This window comes from Coregonus lavaretus (assembly GCF_964263955.1).
Source record: "Coregonus lavaretus genome assembly, chromosome: 29".
Classification (NCBI taxonomy): domain Eukaryota; kingdom Metazoa; phylum Chordata; class Actinopteri; order Salmoniformes; family Salmonidae; genus Coregonus; species Coregonus lavaretus.
Window position 1 is genome coordinate 4,356,462 of NC_140016.1, and position 19,967 is coordinate 4,376,428.

General features: G+C 41.7%; 1 protein-coding gene across 1 annotated transcript; it reads right to left on the reverse strand.

Moving 5' to 3' along the window:
• Positions 1-1,132: 1,132 nt before the first annotated feature.
• LOC311105206 (SPARC-like) lies at positions 1,133-18,106 on the reverse strand. Its single transcript, XM_084147268.1, has 10 exons — positions 18,002-18,106; positions 7,961-8,028; positions 7,638-7,670; positions 5,407-5,503; positions 4,272-4,393; positions 3,954-4,074; positions 2,905-3,038; positions 2,437-2,585; positions 1,908-2,056; positions 1,133-1,621 (listed from the first exon to the last, which is right to left on the reverse strand). The coding sequence occupies exons 2-10, from the start codon at positions 8,018-8,020 to the stop codon at positions 1,593-1,595; spliced, it is 894 nt and encodes a 297-aa protein (XP_084003394.1). The 5' UTR covers positions 8,021-8,028; positions 18,002-18,106; the 3' UTR covers positions 1,133-1,592.
• Between the last annotated feature and the right edge of the window lie 1,861 nt (positions 18,107-19,967).

Sequence of the window (19,967 nt, forward strand, 5' to 3'; positions counted from 1 at the left end):
CGACTCCCATGGGACCTTTCTTAGATCCTACAGAGAGGAAACTTTGAGCTTGTACTAGTTTTTGACCAAATATGGAAATATGGCCATTTGATCTTCTTTCTTTTCTGTTTTTAAGAGGATATATTAGATTAATTTATCTGAAAACTTAAACCAAACTAGCCTTGTTCTGGCAAATCTGTTCTTATGGGTTCATTGGGACAGGGTGTCCAGCTGGTTTTACAAAGACAATGCAATTCTATGGTAAGAGTAATTTTTCTCATAAGTCATTGCATGTGTGCCTCAGAAGCACACAGGACATTTTAACTGCATGAGGTAATTGGTATCATAGGAAAGTTATTAGCTATGGTAGCTTCAAGCCAATGCAAAGTGCTGGTTTGAACTTTCAAAATAGGCTCTTAAACAGAGGGTTAGAAAACGTTTGCATTGTGGTATACCAATGTTTTGACAAAGAATACTGGATTCAAGGGCCAGGACTACACTCGTCACAGGATGTTGAGACATGTACTGAGCCTGTACTCATAAGACTAAGGCGTAGCCTACAATGCAGTACAGAACACATTGTACTGCAACTGTACATGTGGCATTTTTTTTCAATGAATTGATACTTCATGATGATGTACTTCATATCTGTGATATGGACGCTTTAGAGGTGTAAAGACAACTAATTAAATGTCCCATGAAACGTTCTAGTCGGTGTTAGATGTTTTCCATGTGTTCCAGTTGAAATGTATCAACATTGTGAGGATTCTGAAGAAATGCAGATATGAACGCATGCAACAGTGTTGGACATTTCAGTAACTTTTATTTGAGGAAAGAGTTCTGTTGGGCTCACACGGTGATACAGAGCCTAAGGATGTCAGTAAACATGCTATGGCGTGAGAAAAACGCTCAACCTGCGAGATGCTTTTCTCATAGAGTTTAAACAATATTTCCTTTTATTGTCTCAATAATTTTTCTGTACACTTATGCCCTTGTTGTGTGACAGAATCTATGTAAGAAAACAAACCTGTGGATAGTCAGGCCTTAATTTAAAACAGTAGTCAAAAGTCAAGCAAAACAATGAAGATGAAAAAATGAAAGAGTCCACCACCAAAGAGTGCAAAACAACTAAAAATGTTTACAAAGCAAAATGAAAGGAGCATTTATTTAGAAACTTTATTTTTGATTTTACAAATTTGTCTCCTCCAAAGAATTTTCAAATCGATGTTATTAAATTAAATCAAAATCAAGTGAAAACAATATCAATGTTGTGAACAACAACCATTATCACAACACATTCAACATACAGAGTCATACATTTACATCTCCGTCCCTCCGTCACAAGTCTCTTTCTGTTACTTATTTTCATCTATCTGGTTAGAAATGATTATTTCTTTGCACAAACGAGAAAAAAATTGAAGTTGCATCATGACCACGTTTCGTGATTGTTAGTTCAGACTGTGCACGTCTCTTTTTCATCAATTGTAGTGGTATAGGTAGGTCGTTAATTAATTGCAATTAGCACCGTTACTGTGTTTCTTTTAAATTAGGGATCAGCTTAGCACCTCGTCCCAATTGAGACTAGTTTTCGTACTGTGGGTCAGCTGATGAGCTTAGATGACAAGGTCCTTGTCGACATCCTCTGAAAACAGAAAGAAAAAAAAACAAGCCCTCCATTAACAAGCAATAATGAAATGGCCTGCTATGAACCATTTCAAAAATCAAAACCAGACCGTAAAATAGAAGGACGGGAAGACGTGGCTGCGTCTGAAATGGCTCCCTGTGCCCTATATTCCCCATAGGGCTCTAGTCAAAAGTAGTGCACTATGTAGGGAATAGGGTGCCATTTCAGACACAAACCAATAAAGGCATTGTAACAGAGTGCCTCGGTCCTCCTAAACTGTGAATGAGGTGTTAAAACTACTCACGCTCCTTGATGCTAAAGCAGTTGGCCCACTCCTCCAGGGCGATGTACTTGTCATTGTCGGCGTCGCACTGCTCGAAGAAGCGAGTGGTGCAGTGCTCCATGGGGATGAGAGGAGCGCGCAGGGGGGCCAGCTCTGTGTGGGACAGGAACCTACAACGCCACAGAAAACCTGTTATGAAGCATCTATGCAGGCCTTATAAAGGATTTATAAAGGCTTTGTAAGCTGTAGTTTTAGACCCTAGAAAACATCATAGAGAAACATGTTACCCATATGATCCTTCGGCATTTAAAAGTCAGTATTGTGAAGTATGAACAGCCACAATGTAGCACTGTCAGTTGCTTTTTTGCTTATAAAACAATACATTCAGGCATGCTGCTAATATCCTTTCTGAGACATTTTCAGTTTCAGTATTGATGTCCTGGCTGGCACAGAGTTGAGTCAAAGGTATAGCCCAAGCAAGCCTGTATTTGTGTGATGTTGATACAATCCAGCTGAAGCAGAAGACAAACTCTTCTTCTCCTCTACCTACCCATCGACGGGGTGCTGGTCCAGCTGACCGAACTGCCAGTGGACGGGGAAGATGTACATGTTGTAGTTCTTCTCAAAGTCGTGGGCCAGCAGGTCCAGGGAGTGCTCTCCAGCCTGAAGTCTCTTCTCATTCTCATAAATCTTCCTCACCTGCAAGGCAAGTAACATTTTTGCAAACATTAGTTTGTCTAATAATCTTTTGAATTGAACAAACTGATAAATAATTCCCAGTGGGATTCGATGCACAAAAGGAGTCGACATCATAGTGAGAGCAGAACATCAAATCCTATAATCATATTTGGTTTATTAATTATTTCGACCCATCCGCAGAGTTCGGTAAATGAACGCAAGCAAAATGAATTGGTTCTGTGCTGTGTTTAATAATGATGTTGACCCTTCCTCAGTAGGCAAACATAGTGCAGTAAATGGGTTCTGTGCTGTGCATATAGAAATGGCTAAGTGGACTTACTCTGAGCTTCTGCTTCTCGGTCAGGAGGTTATTCTCCTCATCGCGCTCGTACAGGGTGACCAGAACGTTCTTCAGCCAGTCCCTCATACGCAGGGGGAACTCATTCAGCTCAGCATCAATGCAGGTCTCGATGACTGGAAAAATAAACAGGAAGAAGAATGAGGTATATGTTAGAGCTATTCTGTCCACACAGGGCTCCATGACTGGAGAGACACACAGGAAGAAACATTAGGTATGGTCAGAGAGAAAGGGAAACAGGGAAGACCCAGGAACAGCTGGAGAAGGTTTGTTCAATGACCTATGGTCCCCAAGGAGCCAAAGGGTTTCATTTAATTAAGTCAAGTAAGTCTTGGTCAAAAAGTTGTTTTGCAAGTAGGACATTCAAGTCAAAATCTACAATTCCATTTCTCAAACCATCATGGTCCAGCCTTTTGTCATAGAACATAAAACCCACAACTCACACAAAATGTGACATTTGTGTCCATTGAAATGTGTGGTTGATGCGCACGGTCCCTAAGGCAATGATTTTGTACCTTTTGTTTTATCCCTTGGTTAAATACTGTACCTGACATTTAGAGGCCACTAGTTTTTTTTTTGTTGGGGCTCCACGACATGCAACAACATGATCTCCATCTGTGCCCTTCAGTCCTAAGGTACTCATCACCAGCAGAGAGAGATGCATGGGCTTGGTTCTGTTTAATGACAGACATTCAGCTGCAGATTCAGCGGTAGTTTGAGAAGGGCAGCAATGCAGTGAGCATGTTACAGCCTGCCCTGTGTTGTGGTCCTTAAGGCAAGGTCCCCTCTAGTTCAGCCCATGAATCATTCTCTGTGGAGAAGCTTTCAGCTCCAAGACAGCATAACCAATCACACTGGGAATGGACTCTCAGAGGAAATTTAAGGGGGATTCTCAAAAAGGTGAAAATGATTGCACTGAATTGAATGGTTGTATTAAAACGTTCTCAACCTGGGCGGGTTAATACATTGAATTGCAATGAATTTAATAAAATTAAATCCATGAATGTTTGTAACTATAAAGCGTAGCTCACATTTGCATGGTCCGATGTAGTCTAGGTGCAGCTTGTGGCCCTTCTTGGTCCCCTCCAGACTGCACTTGTGGGCAAAGAAGTGGCAGGAAGAGTCGTAGGTTGTGTTGTCGGTGGCGCAAACCTGGGATACACAGATTACATTCATGAATCAGACAGAAATTACAGTATTTCAAGAATGAGCCAATGATGCATATCAGTAGTAGCATTATTGTACAGGTCAAGGTTCTATTAGGAAGAGCGTTATATATGAGACATATCTAGACCTACTGGATGTCGGTCTGAACAGATTAGAATATGATTTCTATGATGATAACTCACATGCTCAAACTCTCCAAGGGCAGCGGGGCAGGTAGTGGGGTCCTGGCAGACACACATGGGGGTGTTCTCCTCATCCACCTCACACACCTTTCCCTTCTTGCAGTGGTGGTTCAAGCAGGGGTCTACAAAGGAATCAACAAAAAAATGTTCAAACATTCTGGAACATAAAAAATGGAACATATCGGAAGTGTTCTTTTGCCCTTGAATTTCCTGCTAAGTTATTAAACAGATAGACAGATATTCCTGGTGGTAGTTAGCAGAGAAGGAGTGTGGCGGTGCCCCTGCCAATTAGGAGAAGGGTTTATTTTCAGTTTCCAAGAAGCTTGGTGGAACCATTGGGTGGAACACATAATGATAGGTCTCTCTTTTGAGACAGAAGTACTCTGTCATTTCTAACGTGTTCCCCCCTCTCTCTCTACCATCTAGCCAACATCTCACAACACGGCCACTGCAAAGGAGCACCAACATACAGCTTCATTTGATTTATGTTGTCACACCTCTACTAAACCTAAGCAGCCTAAAATATATACTAGCCCAGGGATCATCAACTAGATTCCTATTTTTTTCTTGAGTGGATGGTCAGGGGGACGGAACGTAATTACAAATAATTTGTAGACTGCAAATTGATCACAAGAAGCCCAAACAGATATAATATTTGACTAAAAATGTTTCTTAAACCTTGCTTACATTTGCATAAGATCACGTGTCTCTGTATTATGCGTGGGAATACTGGGAACAGATTTCCAAAGTTAAAATCACTTGGAGCTGATTTATTTTTACAGTCTTCGTTTATAAATAAAATAATACAACTATAAAACCTTTTTTCTTCTTCTTTGTTCAGATAACTTCGGGAATAATAAAATCCCCCCGTGGGCCAAATTTGTCCTGTGGGCCGCCAGTTGGGGAACCCTGTACTAGCTATTGTGTGTTTTAACTTTACAATAATAGCTATAATTTACTGTAGCCAGGCAGACTGTTAGCTTGGTGAATGTTCCCAATTATCGTTGTAATATGTGGTAAACTAGGACTTTAAATAAGCTTTCCTTCACAGAAGGAATTGGTGATTAGGTATTATTTTCTCACAGTGTCTGTCGTGCGACAGTAGTGATTAGTGATGACAATGGCTATTACTCACTCTCATCGGTGACATCCTCCTCCTCCTCCACATCGATGGCCTCGTCAAAGTCTCCAGTCTCTACCTGCACTGGGTTGGCCCCCACCTCTGGCTGTGCCTGAAACAAACCAATCACAACATGGAGCCGTCACTAGAGATATAGTACTTCAACAGTTTGATTCAACACATTTAAAGTGAAAATATACCATGTCAAAGATAACAGTATTCTACATAAGCTATGGGCAATGCTGATAATTTGGTAGCACAACTTTATTACCAGAAAATGAAGCTGTAGCTAAATCTCTTCAGTTATCAAGGGGCACTGCAGAATAAAGTGTAGCAGACGTCTGTACTTCAGACAGGTCTAGAGAGAGGACTAGCAGACGTCTGTACTTCAGACAGGTCTAGAGAGAGGACTAGCAGACGTCTGTACTTCAGACAGGTCCAGAGAGAGGACTAGCAGACGTCTGTACTTCAGACCGGTCCAGAGAGAGGACTAGCAGACGTCTGTACTTCAGACAGGCCCAGAGAGAGGACTAGCAGACGTCTCTACTTCAGACAGGTCCAGAGAGAGGACTAGCAGACGTCTCTACTTCAGACAGGTCCAGAGAGAGGACTAGCAGACGTCTGTACTTCAGACAGGTCCAGAGAGAGGACTAGCAGACGTCTGTACTTCAGACAGGTCCAGAGAGAGGACTAGCAGACGTCTGTACTTCAGACAGGTCCAGAGAGAGGACTAGCAGACGTCTCTACTTCAGACAGGTCCAGAGAGAGGACTAGCAGACGTCTGTACTTCAGACAGGTCCAGAGAGAGGACTAGCAGACGTCTGTACTTCAGACAGGTCCAGAGAGAGGACTAGCAGACGTCTGTACTTCAGACAGGTCCAGAGAGAGGACTAGCAGACGTCTGTACTTCAGACAGGTCCAGAGAGAGGACTAGCAGACGTCTGTACTTCAGACAGGTCCAGAGAGAGGACTAGCAGACGTCTGTACTTCAGACAGGTCCAGAGAGAGGACTAGCAGACGTCTCTACTTCAGACAGGTCCAGAGAGAGGACTAGCAGACGTCTGTACTTTAGACAGGTCCAGAGAGAGGACTAGCAGACGTCTGTACTTCAGACAGGTCCAGAGAGAGGACTAGCAGACGTCTGTACTTCAGACAGGTCCAGAGAGAGGACTAGCAGACGTCTCTACTTCAGACAGGTCCAGAGAGAGGACTAGCAGACGTCTCTACTTCAGACAGGTCCAGAGAGAGGACTAGCAGACGTCTCTACTTCAGACAGGTCCAGAGAGAGGACTAGCAGACGTCTGTACTTCAGACCGGTCCAGAGAGAGGACTAGCAGACGTCTCTACTTCAGACAGGTCCAGAGAGAGGACTAGCAGACGTCTTTACTTCAGACAGGTCCAGAGAGAGGACTAGCAGACGTCTGTACTTCAGACAGGTCCAGAGAGAGGACTAGCAGACGTCTGTACTTCAGACAGGTCCAGAGAGAGGACTAGCAGACGTCTGTACTTCAGACAGGTCCAGAGAGAGGACTAGCAGACGTCTGTACTTCAGACAGGTCCAGAGAGAGGACTAGCAGACGTCTGTACTTCAGACAGGTCCAGAGAGAGGACTAGCAGACGTCTAAAAACAACAAGTAGCCTGCAGCTGGATGGGATGGATAGAGCCTGAGCCACATGTGGTGAAGCCATTAAAACGTCATGGTTTCCTGTCCGCTGTATTTATAACCTGTGGGATTCTGCCCTCTCTCTCTCTCTCTCTCTCTCTCTCTCTCTCTCTCTCTCTCTCTCTCTCTCTCTCTCTCTCTCTCTCTCTCTCTCTCTCTCTCTCTCTCTCTCTCTCTCTCAAGCTACATTACAGGAAATGGTCAACATTCAAGGGAAAAGTCCTGTGCCACAAAATGGTTGAGAATAAATTATTTCAATCAAAGTTGTACTGTTAACTTAGTTAACTTGTCAAAAGTGACACGGAGAGAGTAAAGAATAAATCTAGTGTCAATGTTTTTCATCTGGCTGTGTTTTTATTCCTATACTACAATATTCCTAATTCGCTCCCACCTGTGAAAGTATCTCTACCCACTAGGCACAGATGTCAATTCAACGTCGGTTCAACAACATTTTATTGAAATGATGTGGAAACAACGTTGATTCAACCAGTGTGTGCCCAGTGGGTATGTTCAAGATGTGTGATGTTGTTTTTCCACTAAGCACACCTGTAAACAATTCTGTAAACAAGTCAATGACCTTACCTCCTCAACAACATCATCAACGGTGGGCTCCTCCTGAAATGGTGACCATGGTGTTATTATGATTGCTTACCATGTTTTTTCAGTGTCAATACAAGTGAACACACACCAGGCAGGCACACACACTCACACACAAACAAACACTCACACACACACACACACACACACACACACACACACACACACACACACACACACACACACACACACACACACACACTCACACACACAGGCACGCACGCACACACCAGGCAGGCATACACACACTCACACACACACACACACACACTCACACACACACACACACACAACAAAGGGACACTTACAATGGAAGCGGTGAAAGCCTGGCCAGCTAGGCACAGTAGGAAGATGACCCACACCTTCATCGTTCAGTCTAGAGAGGCACAAAGATGAACATTTAATACACATTAACACATTCAATTCAACTGACTTTGGTTTATAATGAGTTGCAGTTGAGGTCATATTCCTTTCCAGTTTACCGTCTGTCTAGAGCAGAACTATGTACTGTATTACTATATACAAAGTGCATAAAGTGTATGGGCCAGACTCAGTCCAGACATTTACTCAGGCGTGGTCAAACAAGTCAAGCAGGGACAATACAAGATGCTACTCCAAGAATCACAAAGGCTCATGGGTAGCGTTTGGTTCCAGACAAACCGCTCACTGTCCTGTCTGATTATAGGGAGAAAGCTATGTTCACATTCTTTGTGGTTAGCTCAAATGACTCTCTTCAATTCAATCACCGGAGCTGAATTCAGTCTCCTGTTCGACTTTGTATTTCCACCCAGTTAACAGATAGTAAGAGAAGTCATTTTGCATGTATTCTAGTGCTAGTAGCCTACAGTATTACATTTGAGCTCTACTTGTATAGACTTTTAGTCTATGATCACAATCCACCTTCTTTATGGACAGGCATCCCACTGGGCACACCACGCCATCTTTAGAAATGTGGGTTCATATTTGGTTGAGATGTTTCAACTTTTACTCACCCACTCAAAAAGATAGATATTGATCAATGAGATTCCAACCTATTTTCACATACTCAAAAAGACAGCCGGAAATGTGTTCAATTCCCAACGTGTTATCACAATGCTTTCAACAATTACAATGGAAAAAAACAATGTCGGGTTTTTATCACTGCGCTTTCAATATCAGATATTTTGTATTTATACAACAACTTAATGTGTTATCACTGTGCTTCATCTAATAGAACAACCAAATGACCTGGGTTGCAGTTGAGATTACATTAATAGTACATTAACAGTACATTAAAAGTACATGATCAATGCTGTTCGAGATTCTGCGCAGATTATTATAGCAACTGTGAAGATCTCCACAGACCTGAAACCTTTGCACACTATCTTGAGCAATGCACCGCTTTCTATGATTACGTAAGAAGACATTTATAGTTACACTAACCTCAGAATGTGGCCATGGATGTGTTACTCATTTTGAGGTTGAATAAATACATTAGTTTGTGAGATAGCCTTAACTATAGTCATATTGAATTGTGTTTGGTTGACAACCCAACCAAATATCAACAAGCTATATAATGCCTGGATAGTTTCATCTGAACTACTGGCTTTAATCAGTTTCTTTAACTTTTATTTTTGGTTTTAGTTGGAGACGTGAATCCAACATTTAATTTGTTAACCCCATCAGTCCGAGATCCCAGCTAAAATCGGCTTTTCATTTATCTGCATGTCCAGAAAATATATTTAGCCTCACTGTGAAGTGTTTTACCATTTTATTTTCAGAACAACCAGGGCCACAAGTAGAACACAAAATAATTAGTCATAAACAGTTGCTTTCATGAGTTCTATTGACAAAGGTCTGCCAAATCAAAAACCTGATAAAAAATGAATTTATGTGAATGCCGTAAGTAAATAAATTGTTTGCTCAGTGGGAAATTAATATCCAACCTGTCAGTGACAACTGTGTGGAGTTTTGTGACAGCAACTATATGAACGTATTACAGTATCATAGACACTACACTATGTCCTGGGGCTTCCTCTGGTCCTCTATGTAGAAGAACCCCTTACCTTCTAACCACTCAGTATTATAGACACTATGTCCTGGGGCTTCCTCTGATCTTCTATGTAGAAGAACCCCTTACCTTCTAACCACTCTTGTGTAGCTTGTGAGTGTCATGTTACACGTGCGCGTTCGTGGGAGTCTCAGCTTTTCATAGATAGCTTTTAATAGTTTGTAGCTCAAACTATTCGGACTCTACAGATGTTTTTGTAAAATGTCCCGGCCCCAGGCCCCTTGATCCACCGCTCTAGCTCAGTCCCCGTTCATCACACAGACTCATGGTTTTGGTTGAGATGGAGAAGTGAATCCAACATATCAATTATTCATTTGTAGAAAAACTGGAATTAAAGCCAGATTAAATCAGTGGCACAGATGGAACTATCCAAGCAGAAGACGCATCTCTTTCAAATGTTCATATTTGGTTGCGTTGACAACCAAACACAATTCAACATCCTGTTTACAAATTAATAATTGTACATGTTGGATTCGTGTCTCCATAAAACAAAATCTAAGTTAAAGAACAGGACTAAATCAAATCAAATCAAACTTTAAATGCACTTTAAATAAAGTTTGATTTGATTTAGTCCTATTTTTGCTTGAGATGGAGATGTGAATCCAGCATATGAATGATTAACTTTAAGATTAATATGAAATCAACCAAAGCTTTAAACCCTAGGCCTATACGTATTGTCTATTTTTTGTGGAACCCTGGGTTGAAATGAAACAATAGCTGTTGATGACTTCCATAATGCTATATAGGCCTAAATAGTATCATTGATGATATACAGTATGACTTATAAAGTATGGTTACATTTCATTTGCTCTGTTACAACCCCCTAGAGTCGATTGATGCACCGGTGCGTCAATCTAAGTTACATAACAAAACACTCCCCATCAAATTCCATCAGTTTAAGCTAGAGATATCTTTGAATTGGATGCGTCTCAATCCACCACGTCCACCGGCGTCACACTTCCTCATCCGCGGTGAAAGGTGGCAGAGCTACAGCGGTGTTTGTCAGACCATGAGACGTCCCGAAAAATCGGTCTTCTCGCGTAAACGTCTGCAGCATCCGAACAGTTTGACCTACAAACTAATGGGAACCCACGGTGGAAAGGGGAGATTCTCACCATGGTGTTCTCCATTTTGCTCTACGACCCCCCACAAGTGTCACAGTATTCTTCTGAAGGTAACCAGTACCGGTTTTAAAAAACTAATGGAAGTATGAAGGTAGTTTTGAGCCTATATATCTCCTAGATTTAGGACAGACACTTCAAAACCTTGTTTCTTATGAATGTTTTATTCAATGCGGTTCTCTAGGCTGTAGTAGTAAAGGCCAAATTCTATATTTTATCAAATCATTTTTTTATATATATATTTTTTTTATACCTACAATTCCAAATCAAATAGCTAAATGATCCATAGTATGACCATCTTAAAACAATTCCATAAGTCAGCTTAGCAGCTTAGCTGCTGTCTATGGTATTAAAGAGCAGCAGGACATTTTTCCCAGGCCTGGGGCTTCGTACATGGCCCCTGCCTCATTCCATTACCTTCTGTTCTATATGCTTCCCTTCCTGTCTAGTCCCATTACCTTCTGTTCTATATGCTTCCCTTCCTGTCTAGTCCCATTACACCTCCTCTATATGCTTCCCTTCCTGTCTAGTCCCATTACACCTCCTCTATATGCTTCCCTTCCTGTCTAGTCCCATTACACCTCCTCTATATGCTTCCCTTCCTGTCTAGTCCCATTACACCTCCTCTATATGCTTCCCTTCCTGTCTAGTCCCATTACACCTCCTCTATATGCTTCCCTTCCTGTCTAGTCCCATTACACCTGTTCTATATGCTTCCCTTCCTGTCTAATCCCATTACACCTGGGACTAGACAAATGCACGCACACGCACATATGCACCCACGCATGCAGGCACGCGCACACACAGGTACGCACAGACACAGGTACGCACAGACACAGGTACGTGTCTCTCTCTCTCTCTCTCTCTCTCTCTCTCTCGCTCTCTCTCTGCTTTATTCTCATTTCCTACCCACAACCTAGTTTACTCATTTCAAACACTGTAAGATGGATGCATTATGATAATTTACCATTTAGTAGGGGGATTTGAACAACAGCAACTTGATGTAGAAGTCACGCAAAAACAGACAAGATAACCATAATCAGAAGCATATAGAATGTTCAACGAGCATGTGTCCACATACTTTTGGCCATGTGGTGTATGTGTGCCTCTGCTCGGTCTGGGACTCTGGTGTGGAAAAATACAGTGACTCTGGCAGACGTTGCAGACGATGACGTCTCCAAATACTATGCACAAGGAAAGTTCTCTCTGCTTTTAAAAAGAAAAAAGCTGTTTTTTTTCCACTGAGAACTTGGACAACCACCTCTAACAAACATATAGCTAGGTAGTGTCTGAGAGGAAGCTAGTGATGTGAGAACCTACAGTGAAAACAAAAACACTGGTACCATCTCCGAGAAATGTCCATATTTAGCTTGGAGGGCTACTGTGTTCCCAAACTTCCTATCTAATGATATTTTAACATATTCACACTTAGTCTTGTTTTCTTAAATGATGTGGAAGTCAATCAGTTCAGTGGAAGGATGACTGACGTAACAGCAAAACATACTATTTTATTTGGAAAGCGGTGCTCATAATCAAACAGGGTAGAGGTAGAGGAAACCGCGGTATAAAGTGGCCCTTTTTCAGCAGGTATTTAATTTGGAGGTTTGTTGGGTTGGGGTATGAACTAAACTAAGAAGCAGAAAACAGCCCTGGCAGATCTCAACGGTTTTCAAAGAGGCTTTAAAGGCTGCAGGATTAGGGAATTCTTTCTGCTTCTCCAGGGTGATATAACCGGTGGTTAAATGACTTGAAAAAGAAGCCTGGCGGCTATAGCGGGACTAGGGGCTAGCCTCTGTGTCCTGTTAGTCAGAGGAGGACCTCAGCATGGTAAATAGACAAACGTTTACCGGCAGTAAATGTACATTTTGAAAAACACTGGAAAAGTCCCTCTCAAAGACTCAATGCACTTTTGAACTCATGTACTTATTTAGAAATAAGATGTAAAAAATCGAAGAAATAGATTCAATAAATAAATCTAGTCATACGGTGTTAGTCTTGAGAAATATATTAACAAAATATTTTCTGTATGAGTGGTATTTCTCTGGACAACTAGGCCCAATGAGACACACAATGCCGTACAGGTGACAGGTGGTATGGAACCTTTCACAGAAAACACATGTCCATTCCATTCAATAACCTTTTCTGAAATCCTTACAACATGTCAAATGTTGAGAACCTTTTCCAAAACCTTTACTGCAATCCTCACAATATGTTGAATGTTGAGAACCTATTCCAGAACCTTCACTGCAATCCTCACAACATGTAAAATGTTGAGAACCTTTTCCAGAACCTTTACTGCAATTCTCACAATATGTCAAATCTTGAAAACCTTTTCCAGAACCTTTACTGCAATCCTCACAATATGTCAAATGTTGAGAACCTTTTCCAGAACCTTTACTGCAATCCTCACAACATGTAAAATGTTGAGAACCTTTTCCAGAATCTTCGGAATAGGTATGTTCACAATGTACAGTGGGGGAAAAAAGTATTTAGTCAGCCACCAATTGTGCAAGTTCTCCCACTTAAAAAGATGAGAGAGGCCTGTAATTTTCATCATAGGTACATGTCAACTATGACAGACTAATTGAGGGAAAAAAAATCCAGAAAATCACATTGTAGGATTTTTAATGAATTTATTTGCAAATTATGGTGGAAAATAAGTATTTGGTCACCTACAAACAGGCAAGATTTCTGGCTCTCACAGACCTGTAACTTCTTCTTTAAGAGGCTCCTCTGTCCTCCACTTGTTACCTGTATTAATGGCACCTGTTTGAACTTGTTATCAGTATAAAAGACACCTGTCCACAACCTCAAACAGTCACACTCCAAACTCCACTATGGCCAAGACCAAAGAGCTGTCAAAGGACACCAGAAACAAAATTGTAGACCTGCACCAGGCTGGGAAGACTGAATCTGCAATAGGTAAGCAGCTTGGTTTGAAGAAATCAACTGTGGGAGCAATTATTAGGAAATGGAAGACATACAAGACCACTGATAATCTCCCTCGATCTGGGGCTCCACGCAAGATCTCACCCTGTGGGGTCAAAATGATAACAAGAACGGTGAGCAAAAATCCCAGAACCACACGGACATTTGGATTGACCTAGTGAATGACCTGCAGAGAGCTGGGACCAAAGTAACAAAGCCTACCATCAGTAACACACTACGCTGCCAGGGACTCAAATCCTGCAGTGCCAGACGTGTCCCCCTGCTTAAGCCAGTACATGTCCAGGCCCGTCTGAAGTTTGCTAGAGTGCATTTGGATGATCCAGAAGAGGATTGGGAGAATGTCATATGGTCAGATGAAACCAAAATAGAACTTTTTGGTAAAAACTCAACTCATCGTGTTTGGAGGACAAAGAATGCTGAGTTGCATCCAAAGAACACCATACCTACTGTGAAGCATGGGGGTGGAAACATCATGCTTTGGGGCTGTTTTTCTGCAAAGGGACCAGGACGACTGATCTGTGTAAAGGAAAGAATGAATGGGGCCATGTATCGTGAGATTTTGAGTGAAAACCTCCTTCCATCAGCAAGGGCATTGAAGATGAAACGTGGCTGGGTCTTTCAGCATGACAATGATCCCAAACACACTGCCCGGGCAACGAAGGAGTGGCTTCGTAAGAAGCATTTCAAGGTCCTGGAGTGGCCTAGCCAGTCTCCAGATCTCAACCCCATAGAGAATCTTTGGAGGGAGTTGAAAGTCCGTGTTGCCCAGCGACAGCCCCAAAACATCACTGCTCTAGAGGAGATCTGCATGGAGGAATGGGCCAAAATACCAGCAACAGTGTGTGAAAACCTTGTGAAGACTTACAGAAAACGTTTGACCTGTGTCATTGCCAACAAAGGGTATATAACAAAGTATTGAGAAACTTTTGTTATTGACCAAATACTTATTTTCCACCATAATTTGCAAATAAATTCATAAAAAATCCTACAATGTGATTTTCTTGATTTTTTTTTCTCATTTTGTCTGTCATAGTTGACGTGTACCTATGATGAAAATTACAGGCCTCTCTCATCTTTTTAAGTGGGATAACTTGCACAATTGGTGGCTGACTAAATACTTTTTTCCCCCAATGTATATCCCTATCTTGATGTTGTTGTTCTTTGAATAGCAAGCTATGTACATGTAATTCATCTTCTAGTATGCTTGAAATGACACATTTGACAACAAATCGAAGTGCTCCACCCGAGAAAAATACTCAGCAGGGGCAAACAAAATATGCTTTGAAAAAGTTTTCTATTGACACCCCATGGGCCGTTCCTAACTTATGGAACCTCTAAGCTACACAAAGGAGAGGGGGAGAAAAGTTAAGACTTAGTCACCTGACCCTTTTAAATCATCCCCATCCCCCCATCACCTCTTTCCTTCTTTCTGTCTTTCTCAGGGGGTTAACCTTAAAGCAGTGGGTTGAAACGTGACTAAGATACATATCTGAAGGGAATTCCTGAGTCCTATAACTTAAACCCTTTCTCTGTCATTCTTTCTGTCTTTCTCAGGGGGTTAACCTTAAAGCAGTGGGTTGAAACATGTGACTAAGATACATATCTGAATGGAATTCCTGAGTCCTATAACTTAAACCCTTTCTCTGTCATTCTTTCTGTCTTTCTCAGGGGGTTAACCTTAAAGCAGTGGGTTGAAACATGTGACTAAGATACATATCTGAATGGAATTCCTGAGTCCTATAACTTAAACCCTTTCTCTGTCATTCTTTCTGGACTTAATCCTCTCAGTTCGCCTATTGGCCCCATACACACGCCTGTCTCACATAAAAAACTGCTATCAGTTTCCTAATCCTCTAGTTAAATAATTTAACAATTTACCACAAGCTGTAACTATTACAAAATCTGTGCCTATCAGGTGTTTGATTTCGTATTGAGTATGGAGTTTGCTCTAAATATGTTTCTTTAATATGTGAATCAAACACATTTCACTCTAAAGTCTGTGGTCCTCTGTAGCTCAGCTGGTAGAGCACGGCGCTTGTAACGCCAAGGTAGTGGGTTCGATCCCCGGGACCACCCATACACAAAAATTGTATGCACGCATGACTGTAAGTCGCTTTAGATAAAAGCGTCTGCTAAATGGCATATTATTATAAAGTCTGGCCTGGTGTGGTATACAGTATGTTAGCCATTTACTATGTAACACAAAAGCTCTTTTGTCATCTACAGTGGGCTAGCCAGTCTGTAACACTGGATACAGGCCTTCAGGCCATCATCTCTCTAGCTGTACTGGCACGGAGCCAGAGGAGTGTTGCTAGGCAATACGCTCCTGCTTCCTTCCACCTTTTCGGAACTGTAAATGGAAACCTCTCCCCACTCTCCTCCTCCGAGTCTCTCTCCCTCTCTCCCTCTCTCCCTCTCTCCCTCTCTCCCTCACCCATCCCCCTTGTTTCCAGCCCCCTTGTAATTTTGTACATTTGTTCAGTGGTTGAAGAAGTGAAGGAGTGAGATCTGGCGTTCCTAGTCTAGCTTAACACTCTTATGTTTAATTCCGCTGGGTTTTTTTTTTTTTATGCGGACTCAGAGTAAATGTTTTCGCCATGTCCACGTCAGACTGCTGGTGAAGAGATGGCATGAGAACAATAGCTTCCTTCCTGTCCGGGATTAGAGCTTTCTTAGGGTTGCCATGCAGCCAATCCAAAATGTCCACAGTCCTTTCTTTCTTTCTTCACCCAGTTTAAACTTTCAACTCTGCACAACAGTAGCTACCCTTCAGCACATTCGAACCGAACAACTATTTGTATTTTGGGAAATGCGACCTCCTCTCATACTAAGTGAAAGAGAGTTAAAGAAAGTGTTTAAATTCACCAAAAGGCAAGGATATGTGAAGAAAAAAAACCATTCCATTCCGTAAACAGTTTGTCATTCTTTAGTCTTTAACTCAGACCTGAATACTTCACTCAGTTCACGGACTGAAAAAGAGAGATAGATCCTATAAGCCAGCTTTGATTTCTTAACGGGTGAAATGTGCTTTTCCTGAAATGCTGACAAATTCAGTACATGAAGAAAAAATAGTAAAACATTGACTAATATCCTAATAGAGTTATATCCTTGTACAAAAAGGTAATTGAGAATAAATGGTTATCACTTTTCTTTGTTTTAAAAGTATTTATTTGTGTTAAAAGTGGCAGACTTTCTGTGTGAGTTTGTCAGACAGACATCTGCAAGATCTCACAAAGCCCCTAAACAGCTGGTGGGGATTGCCATGGTAATGTGAATTCCTTTTGATGGAAGTAATTGGGAGTGGAGGGAGGGAGGGATATGTGTTGAGATAGCGCCTCTCTCTCTCTCTCTCTCTCTCTCTCTGTCTCTCTGTGTCTCAATTAAATTCAAAGGGCTTTATGGGCATTATGGGAAACATTGCCAAAGCAAGTGAAATAGATAATAAACAAAAGTGAAATAAACAATCAAAAATGAACAGTAAACATTACACTCACAAAAGTTTCAAAGGAATAGAGACATTTCAAATGTCATATTATGTCTAAATACAGTGTTGTAACGATGTGCAAATAGTTAAAGTACAAAAGGGAAAATAAATAAAGATAAATATGGGTTGTATTTACAGTGGTGTTTGTCCCTCTATCTCTCTCAGGCTTTGTTTGAGCCCCATCCCCCTACACCACTCCTCCTCTCTCACTCCTCTAAGTGACTATGTGGCAACAATACTAGTGGAACATTGTGCTGTTCCAAAAGAGAATGCCAAAACTAGTTCCGCTGCTGTCTGTTTACTTTTCACAGCTTTTCCATGAATTATAAAAGTACAGAAATAGTTTGACAATAACTTTTCTATATTCTAGTGAACTAAATATTCTATTGACAATAGAGTCCAAGTTTTGCACAAAAACATGAAGTTTTGCACCATTCAAATATAATAGATCATCTTTTGTCATGTCCCTCTCACACGATATATTTTAACTTTCAAGGTGTGGTCAAGCAAAAACTATGAATTTCCAGCATGACTTGAATATTACTACTCTTACATTTTTTTTTTACCACCACAGGAAAGCCTCCAATCACTGTTGTTCAGGTAAACACTCTGAAAACCCTCACATAGTTCAAGTATCACAGGCAACTCAAAAAACATTTCACAACGTTTCCAATAGCCACATTAGTTGAGAAGTCCTTACTGGCTAAATCACAGCAAGTCATTGAGGAGGGATGCTCAGTCTTACCTTCAGAACAGCAACAAGCAGAAAAGCCAAAAAGAGAAGTCAGCTGTCACAGAGGCCTGGGACTATGTAACGGCTACACAAGTTCACACAGAAGACATCTGCAGTGGGCGGGCTCAGGCAGACCCCGTAACCCCCTCCATTCCTCAGGGGGTGGGACGTCTGACAGACAGCTCCTACATTTAACTCTATGCTCCCCTTCAGACAGCAGGCACTCACTAGGTTTATGTGTTCTGCAGGGGGCCTACTTTGCTTTGTAGTTGGGGGGGTTTGCACATTGTTTAGAGACTGGGAGGATTATCTGCATGCATTTCAGAAGTGACTCCAATTTTGTGACATTTTAGCATAGCAATGGAAAACGTATAGCCTAAACGCAGGCATATATGGGCAGCTGTCTTTTTTAAAATAGTATTTGCAGTGTTATATAATGTTTTAATGTATACAAGTCAGGGCCTACATGTTTAGTCATGAATTGTTGTAGGAACGTTAGCTTGCAGAATCTCTCTAGAGACAAAGCTATTCCTTACAGTATATGGCAGATACAGTGGGGGAAAAAAGTATTTAGTCAGCCACCAATTGTGCAAGTTCTCCCACTTAAAAAGATGAGAGAGGCCTGTAATTTTCATCATAGGTACACGTCAACTATGACAGACAAATTGAGATTTTTTTTCTCCAGAAAATCACATTGTAGGATTTTTTATGAATTTATTTGCAAATTATGGTGGAAAATAAGTATTTGGTCACCTACAAACAAGCAAGATTTCTGGCTCTCACAGACCTGTAACTTCTTCTTTAAGAGGCTCCTCTGTCCTCCACTCGTTACCTGTATTAATGGCACCTGTTTGAACTTGTTATCAGTATAAAAGACACCTGTCCACAACCTCAAACAGTCACACTCCAAACTCCACTATGGCCAAGACCAAAGAGCTGTCAAAGGACACCAGAAACAACATTGTAGACCTGCACCAGGCTGGGAAGACTGAATCTGCAATAGGTAAGCAGCTTGGTTTGAAGAAATCAACTGTGGGAGCAGTTATTAGGAAATGGAAGACATACAAGACCACTGATAATCTCCCTCGATCTGGGGCTCCACGCAAGATCTCATCCCGTGGGGTCAAAATGATCACAAGAACGGTGAGCAAAAATCCCAGAACCACATGGGGGTACCTAGTGAATGACCTGCAGAGAGCTGGGACCAAAGTAACAAAGCCTACCATCAGTAACACACTACGCCGCCAGGGACTCAAATTCTGCAGTGCCAGACGTGTCCCCCTGCTTAAGCCAGTACATGTCCAGGCCCGTCTGAAGTTTGCTAGAGTGCATTTGGATGATCCAGAAGAGGATTGGGAGAATGTCATATGGTCAGATGAAACCAAAATATAACTTTTTGGTAAAAACTCAACACGTCGTGTTTGGAGGACAAAGAATGCTGAGTTGCATCCAAAGAACACCATACCTACTGTGAAGCATAGGGGTGGAAACATCATGCTTTGGGGCTGTTTTTCTGCAAAGGGACCAGGACGACTGATCCGTGTAAAGGAAAGAATGAATGGGGCCATGTATCGTGAGATTTTGAGTGAAAACCTCCTTCCATCAGCAAGGGCATTGAAGATTAAACGTGGCTGGGTCTTTCAGCATGACAATGATCCCAAACACACCGCCCGGGCAACGAAGGAGTGGCTTCGTAAGAAGCATTTCAAGGTCCTGGAGTGGCCTAGCCGGTCTCCAGATCTCAACCCCATAGAAAATCTTTGGAGGGAGTTGAAAGTCCGTGTTGCCCAGCGACAGCCCCAAAACATCACTGCTCTAGAGGAGATCTGCATGGAGGAATGGGCCAAAATACCAGCAACAGTGTGTGAAAACCTTGTGAAGACTTACAGAAAACGTTTGACCTGTGTCATTGCCAACAAAGGGTATATAACAAAGTATTGAGAAACTTTTGTTATTGACCAAATACTTATTTTCCACC

Bases quoted from the DNA above. Each gene is read 5' to 3' on its own strand.
- LOC311105206 (XM_084147268.1), bottom strand. From the start codon at position 8,020: ATGAAGGTGTGGGTCATCTTCCTACTGTGCCTAGCTGGCCAGGCTTTC. The intron at 5,504-7,637 runs GTAAGGTCATTG...GGTTTGTTTCAG, and splicing joins TTGATGATGTTGTTGAGGAG to GCACAGCCAGAGGTGGGGGC. The intron at 1,622-1,907 runs GTGAGTAGTTTT...TTCTGTTTTCAG, and splicing joins CTGCTTTAGCATCAAGGAGC to AGGATGTCGACAAGGACCTT.